The sequence below is a fragment of the Callithrix jacchus genome, chromosome 2 (genome assembly GCF_049354715.1).
Source record: "Callithrix jacchus isolate 240 chromosome 2, calJac240_pri, whole genome shotgun sequence".
Classification (NCBI taxonomy): Eukaryota; Metazoa; Chordata; class Mammalia; order Primates; family Cebidae; genus Callithrix; species Callithrix jacchus.
In genome coordinates this window covers 35,337,609-35,365,384 of record NC_133503.1, presented here as the reverse complement: position 1 = coordinate 35,365,384, position 27,776 = coordinate 35,337,609, and the positions used below count along the sequence as shown (strand labels likewise).

Below are 27,776 nucleotides of genomic sequence, written 5' to 3'. Positions count from 1 at the left end.
GTGGAGGTTTGTTACATAGGTGTACGTGTGCCATGGTGGTTTGCTGTACCCATCAGTCTGTCATCTACATTAGATATTTCTCCTAACGCTATACCTCCCCTAGGCCCCCACTCCATGACAGGCCCTGGTATGTGATGTTCCCTCCCTGTGCCTGTATGTTCTCATTGTTCAACTCCCACTTATGAATAAGAACATGTGGTGTTTGGTTTTCTGTTCCTGTGTTAGTTTGCTGAGAATGATGGTTTCCAGCTTTATCCATGTCCCGGCAAAGGACATGATCTCATCCTTTTTTATGGCTGCATAGTATTCCATAGTATATATGTGAACATACTCTTTATCTAGTCTAACATTGATGGGTATTTGGGTTGGTTCCAAGTCTTTGCTATTGTGAATAGTGTCGCAATAAAAATATGTATGCATGTGTCTTTATAGCAGAATGATTTATAATCCTTTGGGTATATACCCAGTAATGGGATTGCTGGGTCAAATGGTATTTCTAGTTCTCAATCCTTGAGGAATCGCCACACTGTCTTCCACATGGTTGAACTAATTTACACTCCCACCAACAGTGTAAAAGTGTTTCTATTTCTCCACAACCTCACCAGCATCTGTTGTTCCCTGACTTTTTAATGATCGCCATTCTAACTGGTGTGAGATGGTAACGCATTGTGATTTTGATTTACATTTCTCTAGTGACCAGTAGTCATGAGCTTATTTTCATGTTTGTTGGCCACATAAATGCCTTCTTTTGAGAAGTTTCTGTTCATATCCTTTGCCCACTTTTTGATGGGTTGTTATTTTTCTTATAAATTTGTTTAAGTTCCTTGTATATTCTAGATATTAGTCCTTTGTCAGCTGGATAGATTGCAAAAATTTTCTCCCATTCTGTAGTTTGCCTATTTACTGTGATCATAGTTTCTTTTGCTGTGCAGAAGCTCTGTAGTTTAATTAGATCCCATTTGTCAATTATGGCTTTTTTTGCAATTGTTTTTGGTGTTTTAGTCAGGAAATCTTTGCCCATGCCTATGTCCTGAATGGTATTGCCTAAGTTTTCTTCTAGGTTTTTTATGGTTTTAGGTCTTATGTTTAAATCTTTAGTCCATCTTGAGGTAATTTTTGTATAAGGTGTGAGGAAGAGGTCCAGTTTCAGTTTTCTACATATGGCTGGCCAGTTTTCCCAACAGCATTATTAAAGAGGGAATCCTTTCCCCATTGCTTGTGTTTGCTGGTTTAACATATGCAAATCAACAAACATAATCCATCGCATAAACAGAACCAGTGACAAAAGCCACATGATTATCTCAGTAGATGCAGAAAAGGCCCTTGATAAAATTGAACACCCTTCATGCTAAAAACACTCAATAAGCTAGGTATTAATGGAACATATCTCAAAATAATAGAGCTATTTATGACAAACCCACAGTCAGTATCATACTGAATGGGCAAAAGCTGGTGAAGCATTCCCTTTGAAAACTAGCACAAGACAAGGATACCCTCTCTCACCACTCCTATTCAGCATAGTCCTGGAAGCTCTGGCCAGGGCAATCAGGCAAAAGAAATAAAGGGTATTCAGATAGAAAAAGAGGAAGTCAGATTATCTCTGTTTGCAGATGACATGCTTGTATTATGTAGAAAACCCCATTGTCTCTGCCCCCAAACTCCTTAAGCTGATAAGCAACTTCAGCAAAGTCTCAGGATACAAAAATCAATGTGCAAAAATCACAAGCATTCCTATACAGCAAAAAAAGACAAACCCAGAGCCATTCCCATTCACGATTGCTACAAAGAGAATAAAGTACATAGGAATACGACTTACAAGGGATGTAAAGGACTCTTCAAGGAGAACTACAAACCATTACTCAAGGAAATAAGAAAGGACACAAACAAATGGAAAAACATTCCATGCTTATGGTTAGGAAGAGTCAGTATTGTGAAAATGGCCATACTGCCCAAAGTAATTTATAGATTCAATGCTATTCCCATCAACTACCCATGACTTTCTTCACAGAATTAGAAAAAGCTACTTTAAATTTCATATGGAACCAAAAAAGAGCCCATATAGCCAAGACAATCCTAAGCAAAAAGAACAAAGCTGGAGGCATCACACTACCTGACTTCAAACTATACTACAAGACTACAATAACCAAAACAGCATGGTATGGTACCAAAATAGATATATAGTCTAATGGAACAGAACAGAGGCTCAGAAATAATGCCATGTATCTACAAACATCTGATCTTTGACAAACCTGACATTTTTAAAACCCAGTAACTCTATTTAGGTAGATCTTAGTATTGATCATTCTCAGTCCATCTTCCTGGGTTATGCTGTGCCTTTGAAACATGTAAATTCAACTCTAATTTCATGAGTGGTTTAATAAATTGTATTTTTAATAATGTCCTATTCCATTTTTGTCTTTTTTTTCTTCAGAGGCTTCAGTTATCCACATGTAGGGTTTCCTTTGCCTCTTCTCTATTGCTGTAAGTTATTCTGTAACCCTCTGTAATTCCTTCTTTATTTCCTCTTCATGTTGTTCAGTCTTCTCATTTCTGGCATCCTTCTCTTGTATTTTTCCACAGTGTCTGTTCTCCCTGGTGCTTCTCCACTTCAACTTCATTTTCCCCTAGGTTCTAAATGCTTCCATGCCCATTCCTCCTTGACTTCTTATCTCCCCCTCCCTGAGTTACTGTATACTGCTTTGTTGTCTGTCTTTACAAAGGTGATTGTTTCATTTTAATTCATGGTTTTATATTTGGTCTACATGTTCATCTTTTCCATCTTTCTGCTAAGCGTTCTGTGGTAAGCTTTGCTCTTTTTTTTCTTTCAAAACTTAGAACATAGATGCAGTGCTGCTCTTTTAGCCATCTTTCATAACTCATTTTAAAAATCAATGTGCCAGCCATTAAAGGAACAAAGTTAGATACTACTGGCCTACCTAGTCAAAGCCATTATTGGAATAAGTTAGATAATACTCACCCACCATTCAAAAGGAAGCCCTGGGGATGGAAGGGGAGGAACAAGTCTATATAGATTCAGAGTCCCAAGGCACTTGCTTCAGGAATTTACCAGTAACAGATGGTCCCCTATAAAAATGCCTCCTCTCTGTGGTCCTATCTTTTCTATTTTATGAAAGAGATTAGGTCCAAGAGGGTTTCTCTCGGCTGTGCTCACTCTGTCTCTAATTTTCTTGCCAGACCCAAGTTGTACTTTATGGTAGGCACTTTCTAAGATCTACTGCCTCTACGCCATTTTGCCCTTTTCTTCATTCCCTTGTTTTACCTTCCTGTGCAGCTTGTTTAATCTGTGTACTTTCCCTTCTTTCAGATCCCTTAGTTTTTGCCGAACAAGGAGTCTATCACTTCAGAAGGAGCTCTTGGACTATAGGAAAGTTATTTTTGCTGAGTCATTGTGTAGTGATTGGTCCAGACGGACCTTTTACTTTTAACTTTCACCTGGGTGGCTTCTGCTGTACTCTTCAAGGCTAGGGATAGATTTCCTAGTTTTACTGAAAATAAAATTTAGGGTTTTTTTTTCCTGTTTCTGTTGTTGCTTATGTATGACATTCAGAAGGGGAAGAGAGAAATTACTAGCTATGTCATCCTGCCTTGTTAGATACTGGATCTCTAAATAGGCAATTTAGATCAAATATAGCAGTTTTACTAGAAATAGAAATAATAATAATAGCAAACATGTCATCACTGTGCCAGTCACAAGATCCTCTCTGAGCCCAGAGGAGGTTGTTTGAGGCTTGAACACCAGCTACTTTTCATGCCAAGTCACTATACCTCATCATGCCCTCAGGAGAAAGGGAGACAATTGAGAGAGTTGCATGACCTGAAGAGTGAGAAGAGTAGTATGAACAGCCAAGCAGGAAGGATTTGGAATAGCCTAAGACACCTTTGTGGTTTCAGGAGGCAGTTTCTCCCTACATCCTCATTTATCTATCTTCCTCCTTCATCAGCTTGCTCACTGAAAGCATGATCATGCAGGTGTCCTGCGGCATCTGGTCCCAGGCATCTCCAGGATCATTCTGCTCTGGCCTCAATTCCAAGTGGGAGTTTTCTGCTCCAGCTCAATGTCCACCATCTTACCTTAGATTCCAGCACCCTTGGAGATGCTGCTGGACCTTTGTTGCAAGAAAGAGTGTGTGCTACCACCCTTCCATCAGCTCATAGCATCATCCACTGTAGACCAGGGCAATGGTGGAGTAGTTGGGGGAATTAAGAGGAACTCATGGTTCTCTGTATTCATTTTAAGTCTATGCCTAGTCCTCCCCATGTAATCTATGAATGAAAGTGTACCAATGTTCTCCCACCCCCAAATAAAAAAGCCATTCCCAGGTTCCAGACCCCTCCTAAGCTTCCCATCACCTTCAGGATCTGATCTCAAATCCCTAGCTTGGTCCTCTACCAATTCTTTGTGGCTTTCTGCTCCATTAAATAACAATGTAAATTTATCCCATGTTTAAGTGTAAAAACATACATGCATATTTTGATGCTTTTGGGATTGAAAAAATATCGAAACTGAAATTGTTCAATAATACCTAGATTTGGATGTTGAATTTGAGCAGGTCAAACTGGATACAAATTGCTCATTAGGAATAGAGGCTTATATATATCATAAAAAGACATCTTCTGTCAACAACTTCTTACAGATATAAGTTCATAATAACAGCCCTGGAACAAGCAGTGCTGCCTTTGTTGGAAGTCATCCCTTGAGATGTACATATGCATGTATATTATGTAATATAGTGAAATAGCTTAGACATACAGAACATATATACATATTTATACAACTTATCATTTATTTATTTTTGAGACAGAGTCTCATTCTGTTGCCCAGGCTGGAGTGCAATGGCGCCATCTCGGCTCACTGCAACCTCCGCTTCCTGGGTTCAAGTGATTCTCCTGTCTTAGCTTCCCGAGTATCTGGGATTACAGGTGTGTGCCACCAGCCTGGTTACTTTTTTGTATTTTGAGCAGAGACATGGTTTCACCATGTTGGCCAGGCTGGTCTTAAACTCCTGGCCTCAAGTGATCTGCCCTCCTCGGCCTTCTAAAGTGCTGAGACTACAGGCATGAGTCACCGTGCCTGTAAAATTACAATTTTATATACATTTATGTATATAAAAAAATTACATAAGGAATTAGGAATTTTTTGTGTAAAATTACATTAAAAAATTATGATTTTATATACATTTATGATTTAGAAATGGTGTATTTAATTTGAGCAGAGCATTAAAAATAAATCACTTTATTCAAAGTGGGCTCATCTTTATTTCTAATGCCTGTCTAGAATGTCTTCTTCCTCTGTGAGTCCTCCCTGCATATGAGCCTCAGCTCAATTCTTGCCTCCTCCAGGAAGCCTTCATTGACTGCTGTTGGCCACTTAAGCACATACACTAACAAAAGGCAAAGTGACTCTCAGACAGCCTCTCCGCAGTAGGATGGCCCATGAAGGAATTAGGCATCACCACCTAGCCCCTTTCCCAGGACTGTCATCCCCGTACCCCCATTGGCTCTCTCAGTAGTCCAGGTTGAGCCTGTTTTACACCCGTCTCAGAGCACTTGCCATTGCTGATTTTAGCTGATGACAACAGCTAAATGACAACAGCAGTTGTCATTTCTCCAACTTAGTCTTTATTAGCTGAGGGCCTAAGCAGTCTGGTTGGCCATGAAATCCTTCAGTAAAATTGCTGGCTATGAGGCTGCTAATCTATTTCAGGTCTCCCATGTAGGGAAATGCTGACCCACTGGCTAGGGAACACAATTAAAGCCAGACTTGGCATTTTAAACCAATATTTTGCATATTCTATAATTTTTTTTGGTCCCAGAGTGTGAAAATGGCTGTGAATTTTATCAGAAGCTTTAAAAGCTTATTTCATCTAGCTAACTTCCCTGATCTGGATTATTCAGGGAGAAAAAAAATAAGCGTTACTTCACTAATGCACATTTACAGATGTTATACAGGTTCTAAATGTGTTTCTTTTTCCAGATGAAAGATTATCATTAGAATCAAGGGAAACATTAAAGTCTTCTCAAATCAGCTTACCTAGAATAGTCTTAATGGGCTTAATAGGGAAATTTATCCATCTTTGCTTGTAGATTAATTAGTATAACTCATCTTTTTCCAAGTTTAATGTCAGTATTTTAAACTCTTTCAAATATTGCATTTTAAAGACTTTATTAGCAAGCACCTGAATAATGGAAACTAATTCCTTCGCTCATGCCTGTTTTTACATAAAATGATGCATTCTCTAAGGATAAGAGAACATGCATATATATTGATGTTTTAGGCAGTGAAAAGTAAAAGCTGGAATTACATATAATGCAATTTAATTTGAGCAGGCATAACCTGGCTCAAATCTCTGTTAGATGATCTCCAGTTAGAAAGGCAATTCACCTTGTATATGTTTTTTAAATCCCTTCAGTAAGCTCCTATTGTGTTTTCTATTATAAAACTGCTTGTGGCAAGGAGCCTGTTATTAGCCTCTCAAGGGTAAGTGCTCCCAGCCCCTGAAGCTCCTTGGAAGAGAAGAAATAGTGGCTGCCTGTCAGTATTTGAAAGCAAAATCTTTACCACATCATTATTCCCATTTTACAGATGAAAAAGCAGGGGATCAGAGAGGAGTAGGGACTTGTGTGAAAAGCAATGACTTGTATGCTGAGGGTTGTGAGAGCTGGAAGTCTGAGGGAGTTTCGGTCCCAACCCTGTACTCAAGTGCATGATCTGTATCTTGTGGAGGAGGCGCTGGGCATGCCTGGTGGAAGAGCAGACACGGGTACCTTTGGGAAGCTGGGGTTGTCATTGGTGAGCAGATGAGTGAACCTCTAGTTGAGAGAGTGGGATTTGAATTCCAGTTTTGCCATTTACCATCTGTAGGACCCGGGAGATACCATCTGCCTTCTCTGAAAAACGATAGAAGAGATTCCTATCTTGCTGGATGGCTTCATGTGGTCGTTTCTTGTGAAAACATCACATGCATGATTTTGATTCCCATACTTTTCTATTTGATGGATCCCCACGCTGCTCTGTGTACACAAACACAAATCAAATCATAGCCAACAGCTACTGAGTATGGCCTGGTGCCATATGGCAAGCCTGGTATATATGGCCTGAGCACTTATGTACATTTTATTATGGTTTCATTTTCCCCACAATCCTAATACTAGTTCTACAATCACCTTCTTTCTAGAGATGAGGAAACTGAAGATTAAAAAGTAACCTGTCCGTAGTGTCAGCGAGGATGGCAGCACTGGGATCTGTGTTCAGCCCTGTCTGACTCTAGAGCCCACTTTTTGTTTTATATATATCTTTTTAGGAGAAAGTCTCATTCTGTCTCCTAGGCTGGAGTGTATTCTCGACTCACTGCATCCTCATCCTCCACAGTAGCTGGGATTACAGGCACCCGCCACCACACCCAGCTAATTTTTGTATTTTTAGTAGAGACATGGTTTTACCATGTTGGCAAGGCTGGTTTCAAACTCCTGACCTCCAGTGATTGGCTACCTCCTCGGCCTCCCAAAGTGCTGGGATTACAGGCATGAGCCACCACACCCAGCCCAGAGCCTACTTTCTCTCTCCTGCCTTTAAGGCAGAATGACTGTGCAGAGCAGAATCAACCCTCACCTGTTTGCATTCCAGTTTACTGGAGCCCACATTCTTAAGGGAATTGCAGACTCACTCTTTCTCCATATTCATGCTTCCATGGCATGCAGCATCCTCTTCTCGGGGTTTCTACATGTTTTTCCAGTACTGGGGCACCTCTGTTTGCTTAGATATTCAGCGACAGGAGGGACTTGGTCCCTGTTGGTGAGGAAGAGCCTACAGTCCTGCACTGGAAGACAGACACGTGCTGCTGAAGGCTTCCAGCAGCCTGAGAACGCCATGATGGAGCAAAGAGACCTGAGCCAGGCCAGGCAGTTCAGGAAGGCGCCCTTCTTTTTGCTAGAACCCAGACTCCGGAAAGTGTTATCTCATTTCTGCCCTAAGAAAGGCTCAGTTAGACCTTCTATAGGAGCTACTAATTGCAGACACTCTAAGCACATTGATCCAGGGCTGCTCTGATTAAGTCATTATTCACAACAGCACCTAGGAGGGCTAAAGGAGATTAGTTTGAAAGAATCGGCACCAGGTCTCCATTTCTGAGAGGCCTCCCAGCCTGCTCCCAAAGAGAACTTGAGTCAGGCCCTACTCCTTAATCACCTTTGGAGGCACTGAAGTTTAAATTAAATTCTGATTGTTTTCATATTCGCTTCTGCTAGAGCCCTGAGATCGCATTGGTGAGGTTCGGCGGAGAGAAGGGGCTGGTCCTGTGACAGAGGGGGAGGAGTTGGGTAGGGTTATTTTTATTCTTTGGTTCTTTAACTGAAAGATTTCATGCATTACAAGAATATACCAGTAATTGGTTCCCCAGCAGAGGTTTACAGATATCTTATGATGCCTGTGTCAGATTTGCCATTTTTGGACATCCCCAATTGGGTGTTCAAATGTGGCTTCAGTTAGGATTTCTAAGAGAGAGACACTCGCTCACACTTGGTCGCTATTTCTCACTCTATTAGATAGTAACACTGCAGCTTTGAATAAAGGATTTCTATCCTCTGTCCCCCTTTCCAGTTTTTATCTCATCTCCCAAATGTTTTTTATTCCACTGATTATTTGTCTTCCCCTTTTTAGTCAAATCCTCAGAAAGGGCTTTTTAGACTGTCATTCGGCCCCGAAGTCATCAATGAGCTGAGACCAGCATGGAATGCCAGTTACAGACTTTGGGAGCATTTTTCAAAGACGCTTGTATTTCCTAGCTCCAATCTCTCCATTTTCAAAAGCATGACCTATTTTGAAACTTCCTCACCAGCTCTTCACTAGCCCCTGGCTTTGTCTGAGGAAGGACACAGGAGCCAGGGAGAAGGGGACAGTGGGAGCCCAGGGTACAGGCAGAGCCAGACTACTGGCACTCATCCAGGTAAGAAGCAACACCTCTCTCCCGCAAAGACTACCACCTAGGCAGTCTAACTGCCACATAGGCAAATACTAATAACTTAGAGCTCCCCTTCCCCTTTACAACCCCATCAAGGCTGCGGTAACCCTGGAACAGCTTCTCTGTCCTATAGTATTGGCAACAGTGGCTTCTCCTCCCTCCCATCAGCTGGGTTCCTCATGCTGCACTCCAGGCTTTGTTTGAACACTGTCTGCATTTAGATTCAGTCTAGCTTAAAGCCCTTTAAAGCTCCATGCCCTGGGTGGAGGGGGGCAAAGGTGGCCAGGTGGAGGAGCGATCTCATTTTCTTCCCAGGGCTAGATCCTTCCATGGAGACTGACTGTGCCTTATTTACACTTGCTCATTGCATTTTGTTCATATTTTCCAAACAGACAGGAAAAGTCCACTGGGAGAGCACCACATTACCTGGGCCCTTCTCTGCCTGACTGCCATGCTTTCCTGGGAGAGGGAGCTATCTTTTTCCACATTTTGGAGTAATGTGCAGTGGCACTATCCTTTTCTCTAATGAAGCCCCAGTGGCCACACATGTGACACAGGCAGCGGGCTGTTCGCAGTTCTTCCAAAAGACCATTGTTCTCACAGCAAAGCTAACAAAGGCAGGAGCCTACTTGCTCTCCCTTTATCCTTTATTGCTCAGCTGGCTACCCCACCTGCGTCATTGGCAGAGCTTTCCTCACAGGGGAGGGCCTGACATTTTGATTTTTTTAAACCCGGAGTATGGACTAAGTATATTAATTGATAAGTTAGTATTGGCTGCCCACAAGACCAACACATCCAGGAAGTAAGCCCTGCACACGGGGATGGCCCAGCAGGATAACAGCCTGATTCAAATCCTGTCTCTTCCACTTAATAGCTGTTTGACTCCAGGACTCTGTGATCTACTGTTCATTCATTTAAAATATATTTATAGGGATGAATATATTTTTGAACAACTACATACCACCTTAGGGCAAATGCTAAGAATACAGGTGTGGGTAAGTCAGACCAATCTCCCCATCCTGGAACTTATCCACAGCAGACAGAAATTGTAACCTGTATTTCTTGGATGTCCACTGACCCACCTATAAAATAAGGAATGATGTTATTCTTTAAATCACAAGCATCTCCTCAGGCTTAAAAAAAAAAGCATAACAATAAAATTCTAACGTATTATGCAGACAGTTGGGATATGAGAAGGGGAACATAAATTTACTGAGTTCTGCTATATGCCAGTAGCTGTGAGCTATGTTTTATGAATATTGTCTCATCTTATTCCACAAAGTGATGCTATGAGCTAAACTTTATGGCACCATTTTGCAGATGGAAAAATTGAAGTTTACAAAAGGCAGTACGAGGGTGATTCTAATCAGTCAATAGGTGTGTATTGAGAGCCTTCTTCATGCCAGGGACTGACTGTGTTAGATGCTGGGCCCCCAGTGTTGGGCAGTGTCAGGCCATGTTTTATGTTGTTATAATCTTGGGGAGAGATGGGCACTGAATGAGATGGGTGTGATGAGTGCCATTTGAGAAGGCATTAGGAGTGCAGGAAAGGGAAAACTCAAGTTTGAGGATTAGGGAAGTCCTCTAAGAAAATGTCACTTTAAAGCTGAGATCTGATGGAGAAATTGTCATTAGCAAGGCAATGAGAAGAGATGTTTGTTTCCCAGCGGAAGAGTACGTGGGAGGGGCAGTAAGGTCAGAGCGAGAGGGCTGAGGAGGATCAGATACAGAAGAGAGATTTGATTCTTCAATGTGTGTGTCCTGCAGGCCGTTTAGCTCACATTATAGAGTTGTTTAGACTTAACCTACAGAATAACTGGGAGCCTCTGAAGTGTCTCAAACAGGAGGGTGACTTGATCAAATGTCCATTTTAGAAAGATCACTTTGCCTACCGGATGGAGAAGGGAACATGGCAAGATGGGAGACTGATGAGGAGTCTGCTCCCAGTTGTCGTGGTGGGAGGTAGTAGTGGCTTCGGAGACTAGAATAGTGGCAGTGGAGGTAAAAAGCAATGAAATTTTTCACTGTAAACTGGGACAATTGCCAAGTGTTTGCCCTGAGAATATGAGTATCTGCTGGTACCATTGTCTAACTAACTATGGGAACAAGCAGATATGAAGCCAGGGAGCAGATCCCAGAGACACGGCTCAAACACCAGCCCTGTTGAAGCAGATGGAGATTGTGTAAAAATGATGCGCTGTAACCTGTAGCAACAGGAGGGCAAATGGGGAAACATCACTGAGAAGTAGGATGCTGAGGAGAGAACTGGGAGCACGAGATCAGTGAAAATCAAGCTGAAACCAGGACGAAAGGTGGGGAGGAATGTAACTGAAAATGGGAGAATTAGAGGGCTAGCTAGCATGTGTCCACCCAGGAGGGTAAGGAGAGCACAAGAAAGCTGGTCTTAGTCTTCATGATTAATCCAAATCCTTTCCCAAGAAAGCACTGTCTTTTCCTCTGAAGAGTCTGACGCTGGTGGCCTGAGTGCCCTGCTCCTCTTACCAGGACCCCTCTCCAGAAATCGCCAGGATTGCCGCAGGGTAGAATGCCACAATGGCCCCAGAGTAGCAGGGGAATATGTGACTATATTTTTCACCCCACCAACATTACTTTTCCCTAGGAATGTAGTAAGTGTGTGGGATGTATCCTTCGGGTCCCCACTTCTGAAAGCTCCAGTCCCCAGTTCACACCTTTCTCGGGGCAGTGATGCAGACCTTAAAAGGCAGACACTTTTCTCCCATCACCAGCCTGCATATCGTGGCTGGAATACCAAATCTGAAAAAATAGCCCTCTGCAGGCTGTTGCCTTTGATTATTTCCTTCTCTGGGTTGTATCAAGCTCCAGGTAGTCTGCCCCTGACTTTCTCCTCATAAGGACCATTCAGTTGAAGATGCTGTGAGTGAATGGGGCCCAGTAATTCAGAGCCTCCTGTTTCCATTTCAGTTTTCTGATCTCTCTCGACCCACAGTGGCTCCCTGCCTTGTGGACTTGTCCCTGAGTGACAGATACATTCTTTCAGGATTCCAGTGCCTGATCCCATCAGCCATCCAATGCCTGTGTACTTTGGGAAGCCAATGGAAAATCTAGCAGTCTTGTAAAGATACAGAATACCTGCATATCTGTCAGGGTTCAGTTAAATACGACTGACTAATTTATCTTGTAGAGTGAGATTTCGTCTGCACGTTGACTTGGCAATTTTCTCTGTTCAGAGAACGTTTAAAATAGGTGGTGTGCATGGCAATAGAGAAAAAAGAGGCTATTAATTTCCCATTTTCAAATGCGAAATTGACTGTGGAGTACATAACCTATTTCCCTCAGGGGAAAAAAAAAAAAGGCCACATTCTCTCTGCTTAGAGCAAGGCAGTGTCAGAAAAGTGAACACCCAGTGCCCCCGAGGCTCTGAGTTGGGGCGCCTAAGCGGGACGGGTGGGCCTGCTCCTGAGGATCTGCCTCTGCACCTGGGCTAAGCCAGGATTCTCCACCTTCATAACAACTAAACAACTACCTTCCCTACTATTTGGGAACAAAAACCAGAGATGCTGGTTCCTGGCTGGTGGGGGCTTATCTTTTTTCTCAGCCCATCTTAAAAAGCTGAGGGGAAGAAGTACAGGAACAGACTAGGATGTCAGAATATCATGATGATGCTCCGGAATGTTAGAGAGCCCAGAATGATCACTAGCTTGATTCAGTGCCACCCAGCACAACAGCCTGCTGCGGTGGGAAGATTCTGCATCTGTGCTGTCCAGTGTGGAGGTTACTAGCTGTGTGGGGCTGTTAAATGCAGTGGTGCAACTGAGGAACTATCTATTTTTTTTTTTAATTTGATTTTTAGAGACAGTTTCAACTCCTGTTGCCCATGCTGGAATGCAGTGATGTAATCTTGGCTCACTGCAACCTCCACCTCCCAGCTTCAAGTGATTCTCCTGCCTCAGCCTCCTAAGTAGCTGGGTCACAGGCATGCACCACCACACCCAGCTAATTTTGTATTTTGAGTCGAGACAGGGTTTCACTATGTTGGCCAGGCTGGTCTCGAGTTCCTAACCTCAGGTGATCCATCGCCTCAGCCTCCCAAAGTGCTGGGATTACAGGCGTGAGCCACTACAACTGGCCTTAATTTTAATTAATGTAAATAGCCATATATATGGCTAATGGCAGCTTACTAGATAACACAAGCATCTATTCTTACTTATTCCTTATGTGGCTAAAGCCACTTGTGTGTAGGTGGATTTGTTGTTGGTTTTCTGAATGCTGTGATGCTAGCCCTAAGGTTACCTATAAATCTTCAATTTAAAAATAGGAATAGCAATCACAATCTTAGGTGCCACATACTCAGTAATTACCATATATCATGTACTTTGCTAAGAAATTTATATACATTGTCTGATGTATAGTTATATAACAGTATTATCCTAAGTTTTACAGATAAGGAGCCCCAGGTGCTGGAGGTCGACTTGTCTGAGGTCAACCAGCCAGTGAGTGGCAAAGCTGGGATTCATTCCGGCCAGCGCAACTCCCGAGAAGTTACACTTTGCTGCCTTTAGAGACATTTCTCAGTGCTGTTTCCTAGCTGGTCTTTTAAAATACAGCCATACTCTGGTTGTTAAAGCAAGGCAGTGTCTTCAGGTCATTAAAAACTGGGGTATAAACACTGGACACACATTTATTCCATGCTTTGCAGAGTATAGAGTCTGGCTCCTACCTGGACAGAAGGCAGTGTCGTAAATGAAGAGTCCTTAGGTTGCAAAGACCCAGTCAGGGCCCGGCTGCCTCTCCCCTAATGTGGAGAGTGGAGAAAGACCTTTTCTGCCTGAGCTCTGGAAAGTTGGGTTCTCCATCAAAGCCCTAGGGTGAGAAATGGGCTTGCCCGATAAGCACATGTAGATGATAGAAATGAGGAGAGGATCTGCATGGTATTATTTTCTTCTGGAGAAGTTTGACATTGTTTTTTACAAGGCAGGCAGATGGGGGCTGATCACCTTAAAGCAATCAGGCCTGTGTTGATTGAAGGCTAGCTTGGAGTTTTCCTGAGGCTGTGTCTACTCCTTTTTTGTCACTGTCCCTATGGCTTCCAGTGAAGACCCAGGGATTCCCCCTGGGCTCCCTCAGCACTGGTAGGTTCTGAGCCCTAATCTGTGTCTCTTCAGCACTATGAGACATTCAGAACTTGGTTGTGCCTTGTAACAGCATTTCTGTTTAACTCCTTAGCAGTCTGCTCCTGGAGCTTTAGAATTTGGGAAAAGTTACAAAAGTGGGGTTCTGTTCTTTGTCCCTTTTTACTCATTGGAGTTTTGGCTCCTCAGATCTTTAATTTCTCTCTCCAGATGCTAAAGGCCCCAAACGCATTGCTGGGTTCTCCTGGTCATGGTAGCAGCCCACTGCCAGGACCTGTGCTTGTTTTATCAGTATTAAGAATTAGCATGTGCCCTGAGAGGCTAGGGAAAGTCAACTTCCTTCTCTGCACCATTTTTTTTTTCCTTTGGGATTTCTTTCCTCAAGTCTTAGCACTCTACAAGATCTTCGCTAGCTTACACCCACATACTCACCTTCCCACCCATCCATCCATCTGGATTTTCTTGTTCTCAGGAGTGTCTGTCTGCCCCAGTGACTCTGTCTGACTCTAAGAAATGAGCTAAATAGCTATAGATGGGCTGAAAAGACTCTTTGATGGAGAAGGCATCCATCTGTTTATAGTGGAAAGTCAAGAATGAGGCTGTAGGGAGGCTAGCAAAACAGGCCCAATCCACAAATCCAAACCTTGGGCTAAAGCAAAATTGAGCATCTGCTATTACTAGGATCTTTTGGTGTCCTAGGCAGCCTGTCTCTAAGAGCATTAGCTATGCCTGGGTGTTAATCTCTTGGCATGAGTTTAGTGGTAAATGTAATCTTCCCTGGCAGAACTGCAAGAGCAAGCTTTACGCGGTTAGCAAAGGTGATGTGTGATGGTCTTCAGAGGATGAGACGGAACTGTGAGACCACCGCAGCTTGCTTTCATAGCACAGAGGCCATCCAAATTCAAGTTCAGAACAATGGCTGCTCGCCCTGGGAGTCTAGGCTCTCTTTTTGTCCCACTCTTTGCTTGTGCTAACAGCATCGTTGGGGTGTTGTCCAAGTGAGGTAGGAGTTATGTTGTGGTTGGATAGAAGGATTTGCTTGGAACATGGCTTTGCCAGTAGCCCTGCACACCGAGGGCAGAAAGCCCCCAGACTCATGTCTGTTCTGCTTGCTTTTCTCTAGCCTGCACAGACAAGGAGTTGCGGAACCTTGCTTCCCGGCTGAAGGATTGGTTTGGAGCTCTTCACGAGGATGCGAACAGAGTCATCAAGCCTACCAGCTCCAACACAGCCCAAGGCAGTAAGACCATTTGACTTTTGCTCATTTATTTGAAATATCACGTTTCAATTTATTAGACATTGTTTTAGGGTTAGCAATATCATTTGGGGGCAAAAAAATGCCTACTACATCGAATACATACTTTGACTTTAAATATGTCCCAATCTCAAGAAAAAAAAGTTGGATTAAAAAATGTTTAGTAGGCTGGGTGTGGTGGCTCACACCTGTAATCCCAGCACTTTGGGAGGCCAAGGTGGGTGGATTGCCTGAGCTCAGGAGTTCGCAACCAACCTGGGCAACATGGTGAAATCCCGTCTGCACTAAAACAAAACAAAACAACAACAACAACAACAACAAATATATATATATACACACACAAATAAAATTAACTGGGCATGGTGGCACCTATAGTCCCAGCTACTGGGGAGGCTGAGGCTGGAGAATCACATGAACCCGGGAGGCGGAGGTTGTAGTGAGCTGAGATTACGCCATTGCACTCCAACCTGGGTGACAGAGCAACACTCCATCTAAAAACAAAAACAAAAATGTTTAGTATAGGCATTTTGGAAAAAATACATGCTCTTACCATTTTAATGACCATAAGCATGCTGTGGTACATACTTTGAGGTTTTCTTCAGTGTCATATATGAAAGTGTGTGTGTATAATTACAAAGGTTGAATCATACTTTCCAGACCGTTTTATGAATTTTTACCGTGTAGAAATGTGACTGTGTTTTCATGTTGTGAATAGTATTCTGCTTTCTAATAGCTACACAGAATGCAGTTTATGGCCATAACAACTTACTTAATTTGGTCTTTATTTAGGGACATTTATGTTGTTATCAATTTATCTATTAGGTGTTAGGCTAATAGAAGCGACACTGTAGCAAACATCTTTGGTGCTATGACTTTGTGTACAATAGACCGCATATTGTCTTCCACAGAAACTCCCAGACAGGTGTCTCCTTTCCCCATCCGTAACCAGCAGATTGCTCAAGGAGCCTCCCATTGGCATCAGCTGCTGAGCTGGCAGAGACCATACTCAGCTTTGTCATAAGCTGCAGCGAATACTCAGAGTGGGCCCTCACATTTGCACAGCGATGGAGTCTCTTTGCTGCTTTTAATTCAAAGGCAGATAGGGAATAGGCTTCTCCACGCTGTGGCCAATCAGCACAGAATAGATTACTAAACACCACAATTGTTTGGTACATGTAGTTTGGCCACAGCCTTTTCTATGTAGCTATTTTGATATTATTTGGTCAAAATATAAAAACACGCCATTTAAAATAGAGCATTTCACCTGATCCCACGCTTGTTTGGGATTTCTGAAAGTAATGCTCGTGGATTAAATGCAGTAGATAAGAAGTTAGAGTAGCAACGGTTGAGATCCAGAGGTTGACTAGCATCTGGTCTTCAGCCAAAACAAAAAAGATCTCCCTAACTTTTAGTTGTTCTTGGCTGCTCATAACCTTCCAGAGATACCAGTGGAGAACATCAATCCGGGGGACAATTATTGAAATAGTTGGGATCTTTTATCTTAACAAAAAAAATTGCATTTAAGTCCCAAAAGTGGTTCTTGGTGATTGTATCTGTGGGAAAAGCAAAATAAGATTTTTCCCTGGATCCTCTAGGAGCAGCCGGACTCTTGAGTTTTCTGAACAACCTTTCAACAAAAAGCAGATTGATGTGAGGAGGACTGCTGCTTGCAGCCTCCAGTCTCTGGAGATTTCTCCAAAAGACCTGCCTTTGCCCAGAAGCAAATTGAGTCCCTGAAGAGGCTTTTAGGTTTGATATCCTGAAGCAACTGGAGTGAAGGGAATGTAAAAGAATGATGCTTGGTTAGTCCACAAGGCCAGAGGAATGAGTGGCGTTTGGGTCCAGGAGTTCTGAAGGGGAACCTGGGACCCTTACTTGGTCCTGTACTCTTGGGGCCAAGTAGAGGGGCTGCTGTCCTTTCCCCTCTATGCCAGGCAACCACAGATGAGGTACCACTTTTCTAGTAGTGCTGCGCTGGGCTTGACTTTTTGACTACTGCCCAACCAGATGGGCACTTTCTTGGTGACCAGTCAGCAGTAAACTCCTCTTCGTGTATTAGAATGGCAGTATTCTATACAAAAGTGTAGAGCCGTGTAGCAAATTATCTCCTCTTATTCAGCAGTCCCTGAGGACAGCATTATGAAAGACTGTTGATAATCATGACGTTAGGGGGGCCACATTATGTCCCATAGCCTCTCTGGAAAATAAAGAGGGTATTTTAAAACGTGTTCTAAGATAATGAATCAATTTAAAAATGGAAAGATGTTATGTTTAAAGCAATAGAGTTTGCAGCAGCTAGAAAACTTCTCCCAACATTTTTTTTTTAATTGAACGCTACATGCCTGTCATGCCTGAAGCTGCTGAAGGGGACGAGACAGTCTTTTCCCTCAGGGAGCGTGTAGTCTGATTAACAAGCACGGACAATGAGGGGAAGCACAGCGTCTAAGAAAGCTCAGAGGAGGAGACACTGCACTTATTTTATTGGCTTCTGGACAATGAAGACTTTTCTGCAAAGATGCTGCTCTAAAAAGAGTGGGTACACTTTGCTATATCCTACATTTCACTTAGCAGGGGTTCCTAGTGATACACACAGAAACTTAATGACCAGGCTGTAGGCAACAGACCCCAGCAGGACCCCTTGCACTGCCCATCCCTGAACATGACACTGTAGCCCAACTGGGTGGCCTTAGGACAAGAAGATCAAGTCAGGCAGAAGGCTAGAAGAGGAGTCATTGAGAATATGTAGGTTCTGGATTAAGCTTGCTGGGTCTGAATCTCCATTCTACAATTGTATGACCTTGAGCCTTCTTTTTTTTTTTTTTTTGAGACAGAGTTTCGCTCTTGTTACCCAGGCTGGAGTGCAATGGCACGATCTCGGATCACCGCAACCTCCACCTCCTGGGTTCAGGCAATTCTCCTGCCTCAGCCTCCCGAGTAGCTGGGATTACACGCATGTGCCACCGTGCCCAGCTAATTTTTTGTATTTTTAGTAGAGACGGGATTTCACCGTGTTGACCAGGATGGTCTGGATCTCTTGACCTCGTGATTCACCCGCCTCGGCCTCCCAAAGTGCTGGGATTACAGGCGTGAGCCACCGCGCCCGGCCTGAGCCTTATTTTTTCATCTGTACAGTGGAGATGATGTGGCACCATTTCACAGGACTGTTACAAGGATTCAGTGAGATAATTAAGTACAAAGTGCTTAGAAGCATGCTTTCTACATAGCAACACAGACGTTTGCTTTTATCGGTATTCTAGAAAAATAAAACTAGTCCTGGAAATCCAGTTTATGGAACAGCCTGAGATTGCGTGGCACCTTTGATTCTGAAGGAAGATGAGTTTTAAATCTGGGGCATGTCTACAGTAGACTCAATATCCCTAGTGTTGAGCTAAGTGTTATGATTTTAGTGCATACAGTTTCCATTGTGGAAACAAATAATGCCTTAAGAAAGCAATGACTTCTCCCCCAGGGAAATAAGAAAGAAATTATTGTCTGAGTTGATTTGGATTCCATGTCATGGATCTCTTTAGGGGATTGAAGAAGAGAAGAGTGGGGAACAGAGGCAGGCACCTGGCTTGTTTTGCCATTAATGTTCAGACTGCTTGGATTTAAAGGTCCTCTGGGATGTAATCAGTGCTTCTGGATTATGCTATATTGTTTCATTTCACTGCTATCCTTTTAAAAATATTTTGTTTTGGTTTTTCAATTTTTTTTTGAAATATAAAAGCATGGTTTTTGGTATCATAAACTATACCTCTTACTCATCATGTTTCTCTTATTTCTTTTGGGCATACCCCATTTCAAGCAAATGAAAATGCTTATTTATATCACAGATACATTATCATTTGGGGTTTTGTTCCCTTTAGAATATATTTTCCTTAAATGCTGACTTTTAAACTGCTTCACTTAAAAAAAAAAAAACCACAACATATTCTAGAGAATCACTCAATCTGTATCCTAGGAAGGAAACAGCCTTAGGAGGGGAGTGGGGTTGGGTCTTGGCATCTTCTTGGGTCAGTGAGCAGGGAGGGAAGCACCAGGCTTGGTGGCAGCTGAGATGTGCCTTTTGCTTGGCAGGGTTTGACACCAGCATCCTGCCTATCTGCAAGGACTCCCTGGGCTGGATGTTCAACAAGTTGGACATGAACTATGACCTTCTGCTTGACCATTCAGAGATCAATGCCATCTACCTGGATAAGTACGAACCCTGTATCAAGCCTCTGTTCAACTCTTGTGACTCCTTCAAGGATGGCAAGCTCTCTAATAATGAGTGGTGCTACTGCTTCCAGAAGCCTGGAGGTAAGGTGGGAGGGATTCATGGGGTCCCTAGCCCAGGGCAGACTTGATGGAATAGAGGAGGACCACATATGACTATGGAGAGGGCAGAGAGCCACAGCCAGATGATAAATAATTCATTCCATTCAATGCCAAGCCCAAAGTCTCATTTCTCCCAGTTTATTTCTGCTTTTAGTGTGGTAAACTAGAAAACCCAAGAGAATAAGTCAAGGAGTCAGTTACTTCTGCCTGTTCCTCCCTTTGGGAAAGTCTCTTCACTGTTTTTTCATCTATAAAATGGATATAGAAACCTTCACTACATAATCCAAAGGTCATTGTGAGCTCTCAATGTAAAAAATACCTTACAAATGTAAGAGACAATGAAAATTATTCTCATTGACAAAGCCACTTGTCAGTTTCTCTAGGATAAATTCAGATTTATACTAAGTGTCCTACACAAGGTTATTTCAGTTATGAATAATCTCCAGCTAATGAATAAAAGAGGCAAAACTTGGGGAATAGAAGAAAAGATACTGGGGTATTTCAAAGTCAGGCAGGTTGGCTTGCAGGGGGATTCGGCATAGGGACAGGACGACTCTCAGGAAGCCAGTGGCAGGTGCTCTCACTTTGCCTCCCTCTGGCTGAGGAGTGCACCTGAGTGTGGCAGTCACAGTTAATGGGACCAGCGGAGACTGGCCCACATCTGAATTCCAATCCCCAAATCCAGTGTGTGTCAGGTATTCAGGAGAACGTATTACCACAGGCAAAGCTGGCATACCCGACATATTCCGCCGCCGGGAAAGGAGGATGGCTGCTAATGTGAAAGTATGTAAGTTGTGTACATAAAACAACTGTGATTTCTGTTCTCTGCACGTCTGTATAGACAGTACACACACAACAAAAAATGTAGGCAATATAAAAGGTCATTCAGGGAAAATAAGTACGTGTATATGGGATTTCAAGATACGTTCTTAGAAGTAGAATTACTAGTCAAAAGCCCTTTTAAAAATGAGCACTATTTCCCACTTGACTTCACCTCCTAAGAGGTTGTAACAATTTTTACCTTCACCAAAAATATTTGAGAATAGCTATTATCTATGGTGTTACCAAGCTTTTTGAGTTAGGTTGAACTTCTGTACATATGAAACATTCATGAAATGTCTATATGTTCTTTGTATATTTTTCTATCAGGTTCTTGCTTTTTAAGGAAATTGGAACTTTTCGGGACATAGATATTGCAAATATTTTTCCCAAATTTCAGTTCATGCATTTTTGCTAGGGAGAAATTTTCAGATAGTCAAACTTCTCCCTATTTTTTGGCTTCTAAGATGCCATAAAGCTTAGAAAGGTATTCCTCACTTTATCTCTTATGTTTTCTCCATAAGAGGAAACCTTCTGTTTTTGTTGTTCACTTTGCATATGTTTACATAGTCAAGTAGGCTCCCAGCCTACCCCACAGCCCTGGAGATGATCATCCAGTTGCCCTTCTCTCATTTATTAACGAATCTATCTTTTGCCCTTCAATTTGAAATGTGGCTTCTAATTATATATATATATATATAAACCTTTTATGTATTCTAACTATTAATAAGTCAGTTTTAGACTTTTAAATCACAGTTGTTTTATAATATGTTTTAATATCTGGTAGGACCATCCTTTGCTGCCATTAATTTTGTTTTTTAGAATTTGCCTGGATATTAATATGTTTCTTTCCCTCTGTGAACTTTTGCATCAGTTTGCCCAATTAAAAACGGTTTCTGTTGGTATTGTTTTTAGTATCAGGCAAAATTAGATTAATAAGTAAAAATCAATAGCTGTATAATATGGAATCATTTTGTCTTAGAACAGGATCTATCAACCAGTGGTGTTACATTTTAAAATTTTGTTCTAACAATTTTTGTACTTCCCTTGAATTTATTATTGTTACCGTTGTAAATGAAAAAGGTTTTTTTTTTTTTTTTTTTTTTAACATTATACTCCCTCCCTGGTGGTTGTTTCAACATTGATTTTATTCCAACTACCTTACAAAGGTCTTGTTTTATTTATAAGTTATTGCGGTTGGTTTGCTGGATTTTTCAGGTATGCAATCATACCATCTGCAGATAGTGATAATTTTTCTCTTCGTTTTTAATTTTTACACCTCATTTATTTCTCTTTTCTAATTATATCTGTTAGTACCTAAAATCAATGTTAAAATAATAGCCATTTAAAACTTTTAGTAAACACTTGTAGTGATTCTCAGCATTAAGCCTAGTGATAGCTTTAGGTTTGAGTTCATATGGTATCATGTGATTTTTAGCATAGTTTCCTTACAACACAGAGCCTGCATGTTAATGCTTTACCTGGAGGTAACAGTGCCAGGCCCTGAGAGTAAAGCTACTTACTGTCTTAACTGAGAGTCAGAGCTGGTCACCTGGCCTCATGGTACATCTCTGCCCTTACTCTCACCGTTGCTGAAAGCCAGAACCCCTACCTGTGGCACAGCATCCAGGACTGTCATAATAAATGCTACCTTTTATAATACAGATGAAATTTGTTTCTCCTTTCCTTTGCTGTTTTCTGTTTATATATTTCTCCTTTACTCTAAAAGCATCTTAAAACAAGAAGTCAACAAAATATATTTTACTAGCAGTTTCTCTGATGGAATAAGCACCAAGACCAGGTAGCATTGTGCAGGGTAAGGGTTGTAAATAGTTGCTTACATACTTTATATGCAAGTGTGGGGCCTGCAGAAAGAGGCAGTATCAGTCAAATATAAGAGCTTAGAGAACCGGAACCCCTCTGCCAAGGACAGGAGAACCATGAACCACAAGGTCTGCCAAGGCAAGTCATGGTAAACTCTGAAGAATGAATGAGGTCACTTTTCATTTTGTTTAGAATGGAACTAACTTCTTTTCCATGACATGCATTTTGCAGCTGAGGACCCAGAGGCTGGAACAGGTGAAGAGACACTCAAAGTATTCAGCTAGGAGGTGGCAGAGCCTAGATATAAAGCCTCATCACTGCCTCTCCGGATCTCTTCTGTATCTTCGTAATGGTCCCTCGGCTTCGAGGGATTAATATGTGTTTTACTTTCCTGGGGGTAGTGAACCGTGGGGTCTGAAGTAACCATTCCTATCCATCCTCTCCTACAGCAAAACCTAGGCTACGTAAGTAGTTGTCGTCTCTGATTAGTTTGTCTGTGGATTTAAAACACTTCCCCACTAATAAGCCTTGGCTGATTACTTCCTTACTGATAGAAAGGAAAAAAGTCTATTACGCTACCTATTAGATACTTGGTATTTGCTTGAGTTGGCACTAGAAAGAAACATTTCTATACAATGCAAGTAGCCCCCAAATGCTATTTTAAGTGCATTGTGGTATGAGGTTTGTTTTGTAATTAGTCACACTAATGGCCTGAATTTGTTTGTTGTATAGTAACAGCATATGGAACAATTCCCCTCCCAGGTGTGTCATTGTCTACATTTCACGTCAAGAGTGAAGTCAATCATTAGAGATTATATTCCATGCCATCTGGAAATTGACTTCCAGAAATTATTTTTTAGGTCTCCCTTGCCAGAATGAAATGAACAGAATTCAGAAGCTGAGCAAGGGGAAAAGCCTGCTGGGTAAGTACAATTTCTTCACTCGTTTAAACAACTAATTAAACCAGCCATCTCCCTTGTAATGATCAGCATGACAATGGTTATTCAATTAGGGCTAGTATTTCATGAAAGAAATGCCTTGCTTTACCCCCAGGCAGAGCACTTCCAGGCAGCTGGACATAAACAGAGGAGTGGCTGGCTGGTTAAGAATTGCTGTGTGTTCCTTCAGCAAGAAGAGAGTTCTGCCAGGGCTGGAGTCTAGCATCATCCCCACTGCTAACTCCTCCCTCATTTTAGGCTAAAACAAATCTTGGTTTTTTTCTTTCCAAGTAAGATCATTGAATGGTGCTCTCAAGTGCTCTTTCCAGTGCTAAAACCATAAGGTCTAAAAATGATAGCATTTCCTCTATTCCCTAGATAGGATTGTCTGTCAAAGGAAGGAGATGAGCTGTCCTCTCTTCAGAATTTATCAGACAGGGTGGAAAAACATGCATGTGCTTAAGCCTATTTCTACCTTCACCTAATCCATCCAGGAGAGTATGCAGGTAGGCAGGCTGTTTAAACACCATCGAAGCAAGTGGGTTGTATGAATGTATGTTCTCCTAACATGCAAATCTTGTGGGCCTCTCAAGGGGTCCCCTTTAGCTCCCAGCCTGCCTTTCTCCAGCATGTGGAGGAAGTCCTGGCATTTGTCATAGAAACACTGGAAATTCTCATTGGTTTGCTGAAGAAAGGAAGAGTCTGCTTTGCTTTCCTTTCTTTTAAAAAAAGAGGTGTCGGCTGTAACACAGTAATTCAGAATTGTTCCTGTGAAGCATTCAGAGGCAGGTGCATTCCCCAAGCAGCCTGCCATTTCCGAAGTTTCTCTGCTTATTTGAAGGAAATGGGCAAGTTTTCTTGCAGACTGTCTAATGTAGGCAGTCTATAAATTCCAGTGATTTCTCCTCTTATGACTTTTTCGCGCTACCTCAAAATGCATGTATTCTCTTCCTTTGACTTTTGGCTTCTGCTGACTTCCCCAAAGTCATGATTTTGAACACCTTGGGTCTACATTCTTCTCCTGAGTAAAAGGTCAAAAAGATATATTTCTGGTCTGAAGACAGAGTGGCTGGATCCCTCCTCCATAGGTTTTTCCAGTGCAAGGACTTGTGTTTATTTATCTAATTTCTCCCTGTGGGATATTATTTTGAGTGAAATACCTATGATCTTACAGGTGGTTGTAGAAATAGTACACTGATGTTTATTAAAACATTGTTTTTATGCAGTGTAGATATCTTAAACATTGCCTCATTGTTAAGGGTCACCTGTGATTAGATGTCTCATATTCCATTTACCTCAGTGCATGTGAATGAAATGCCTACCTGTCTCCTAAAATAAACCTAATTTTGTTTTAAAGCTTGCTTTATCACATTTCCCACATAGGGGGATTACTCCAGCTGACTCAGAAAAAAATGCCATTTATTTGCTTACAAATTCTTTATGTATTCAGGGGCATACAGATTCAAATAAATAAAACACTCAATAACAAATTATTATCAGCTATCATTATTGCATTGTAGATTTAGAGCACCTGCTTCTTACCAACCTAGGAGCTCAACCCAACTTTTTTTTTTTCGGTCCAAGGAGGAGCCAGCTATCTACATGTTCTCTTTGTAAGCAGTCCTTGATTGAAAATCTGTTCACAAATCTCTCTTTGGGCTATTGACAACATCTACTGCTCTTTGAAAACTAAAGTGCAATGGCTTACACTCCTTAATAAGAGGGTGGCCATCACTAAGCATCTAACTGGCATCAGCAGCCTTTCCTAAGTGATAGCTATAGTGCTCCAAGGTCTCATTTCATCTCAGTATAGCCTGGTGAGTAGCATGTTCTAGACTAGACCCTAGAAGAGTCAGCTGGGTCTAGGTTTATGTCTTGATTCAAAACAGGAGAAATCTGTCCCCCCCCAATATTTTTTTTCTGGGATTGTTCTACTAAATAAAAGGTAAATTTGAAAATGTAATCATGCTTACAAAAGTCAGAAACAAAATTAGGATATAGAAAGCCACAGTGGTAGGCAGGAGCCTCTGTTTTCAGGAGGCTGATACAGATGGTGTTACCACCCAGGTTACACAAAGAGGAAGAATTCTTCCATACAAGATGCAATCTCACTATCATGAAACACACACCCCCTGTAAGGAAAACCAAAACTAAAAACTGTTATTTACCCACAGCACAATGAGAATCAGATTGACATCAGACTTACTGTTGACAATGCTGACTTACGAAAAGAAAATAGTATCTTCAAAGTGCTGAGGGGAAATAACTATGAACCTACAATTTTAAATTTATCCCAATGATCATTCAAGTGTGATGGCAGAGATACTCTGAAACCATCTAAGATTCAGTCAGATTACTAACCACAGACTCACTTATGTATCTCTAAAGGATTTATTCTACCAAACGAATGATCCCAGAAGCAATTATTCAGATGCAATAATGAAAAAGAAATGACATGCTTCTAACTAAATTTATTTATTTGACCAAAAAATAGTTTTATAGCAACCTAGAATTAAAATTCCAGACAATCGGGGGAAGTGAGAAAAAGGTGGTAAGAATGTGTTAAGCTTCTAGTTTGTTCATGAAAAAAATAAATATATAGATTAACTGTAGATCTTACTGGGGAAAACTGTGTTCCTCTGTGGAAAATATGAATAACCATAAGAATATTAGAATACATAGTGTTTAAACTTATGTAAATAAGACAAGATATAAAGAAAACTTGATTTCCATAGAAGGCAGGAAAAATGGTAAGTAGAAAACAGATATGGTGGCAGAAATAGGAGTAAGAATTTCTGTTATTATCGATAAGCATTTTAAAGGAGAGCTATACAAAAATAATTCCACAAAAAGTTGAAATTAAATGAGGGTAATTACTCTTTTTTAAACAACATTAATGTCTGACAAAGCATATCTGTTTTTTACAATGCAGTCATCTTGCTGAAGTATCCCTCTTACTATATGCCAGCAGTTGCTATGTAGACATGCCTTGCTTAATGACAGGGATAGGTTCTGAGAAATGTGTCATTAGGTCACTTGGTCATTGTGTAAACATCATAGAGTACACTTACACAAACCTAGCTGGTATAGCCTATTGCTTCTAGGTTACAACCCTGTACATCATTTTATTGTACTGAATACTACAGGCAATTGTAACATAATGGGAATTATTTTTATATCTAAGCATAGAAAAGGCATAGTGAAAATATAGTGTTGTACTCTTATGGAACCATCGTCACATATACTATCCATTGTTGACTAAAGAATGGAATAGAACTGTAAGGGGGATGTATATCCACAGTGGGCTTCAGAAACTTTGACATACCTCTTCTTGAAACTAACAGTTAAGTAAACAAAGGTTTGTTAGCATTCACACTTACATATGTATTCCTGAACCTAGCCATTGAATATAGTCTTTCAAACACACACAGATATTTGCCACAGACCATATCACAAAAGAAAACTCAATAAATTTCAAGTAAATGATCACACATCAAACCTACTGACCACAACAACAGAAGTAAAATAGAGATTACAAAACCCCCATACATTTGGTTTCATAAATATTGATCAAAGACGAAAGAATGTAAAAACTACAAAATATTTAGAAATGAATGAAAATGAAAGCATGGTGTACCAAATACATAGGAAGCAACTTAAGGAAACTTCATCATTTAAATGCATTTTTTAAAAAAAAAGACAAAAATGAAATATTAACTGAATTTTCAACTCAAAAAGCTTTAAGAACACCACAAAGTGAATAGGATTATAGCAGACAACAGTGAAGTAGAACTGTTAAAATACGGTATCAGAGATGATAGTTTTTTGAACGAACTAATGAAATAGACAAACCTGTGACAATTTGAAGAAGTGAAAAGGCTCAAATAGTGACATGAATTTAAATGTGGGATCTAAGCTCAGTTATAGAATACTGTAAATTGTGGTTCTCAAACTTACAAAAACATAGATGAAATGGATACTATCAATCAGTTACCAAATTTTGGTAACAGAAGACCCAAGTAAATCAAAACCAGGAAATTAATCAAAATGCTACTCTTCCCCCCCCCCAAAATGGGCACCAAGCCCAAGATATTTTTATGGACACATTCTTATTTTATAAAAAATGTCTAGAGTATACCTCAATCATTTTATGAATTAAGAACATCAATAGAAACAATGCAGAAAACACAGAAACAAAATTATATGCCTCAATCACTGTATTAGTCCATTTTCACACTGCTGTGAAGAAATACTCAAGCCTAGGTAATTTCTAAAGAAAAAGAGGTTTAATGGACTCACAGTTCCACATGGCTGGGGAGGCCTCACAATCATGGTGGAAGGCAAGAGCACAGGTGCAGGGGAACTGCCATTTACAAAACTATCAGATCTCATGAGACTTATTCACCATCACAAAAACAGCATGGGCAAAACCCGCCCCCATTATTCAGTTACCTCCCACAGGGTCCCTCACATGACACGTGGGGATTATGGGAGCTACAATTCAAGACGAGATTTGGGTGGGGACGCAGCCAAA

General features: G+C 41.3%; 1 protein-coding gene across 1 annotated transcript in view; it reads left to right on the top strand.

Moving 5' to 3' along the window:
- The window catches only part of SPOCK1 (SPARC (osteonectin), cwcv and kazal like domains proteoglycan 1), a 533,103-nt gene that overhangs the window by 500,255 nt on the left and 5,072 nt on the right, over positions 1-27,776 (top strand). The window contains exons 7-9 of the mRNA XM_035292114.3: positions 15,213-15,329; positions 19,422-19,643; positions 23,165-23,227. Of these exons, the coding sequence (XP_035148005.3) occupies positions 15,213-15,329; positions 19,422-19,643; positions 23,165-23,227 (402 nt within the window). The remainder of the gene's footprint in view (positions 1-15,212; positions 15,330-19,421; positions 19,644-23,164; positions 23,228-27,776) is intronic.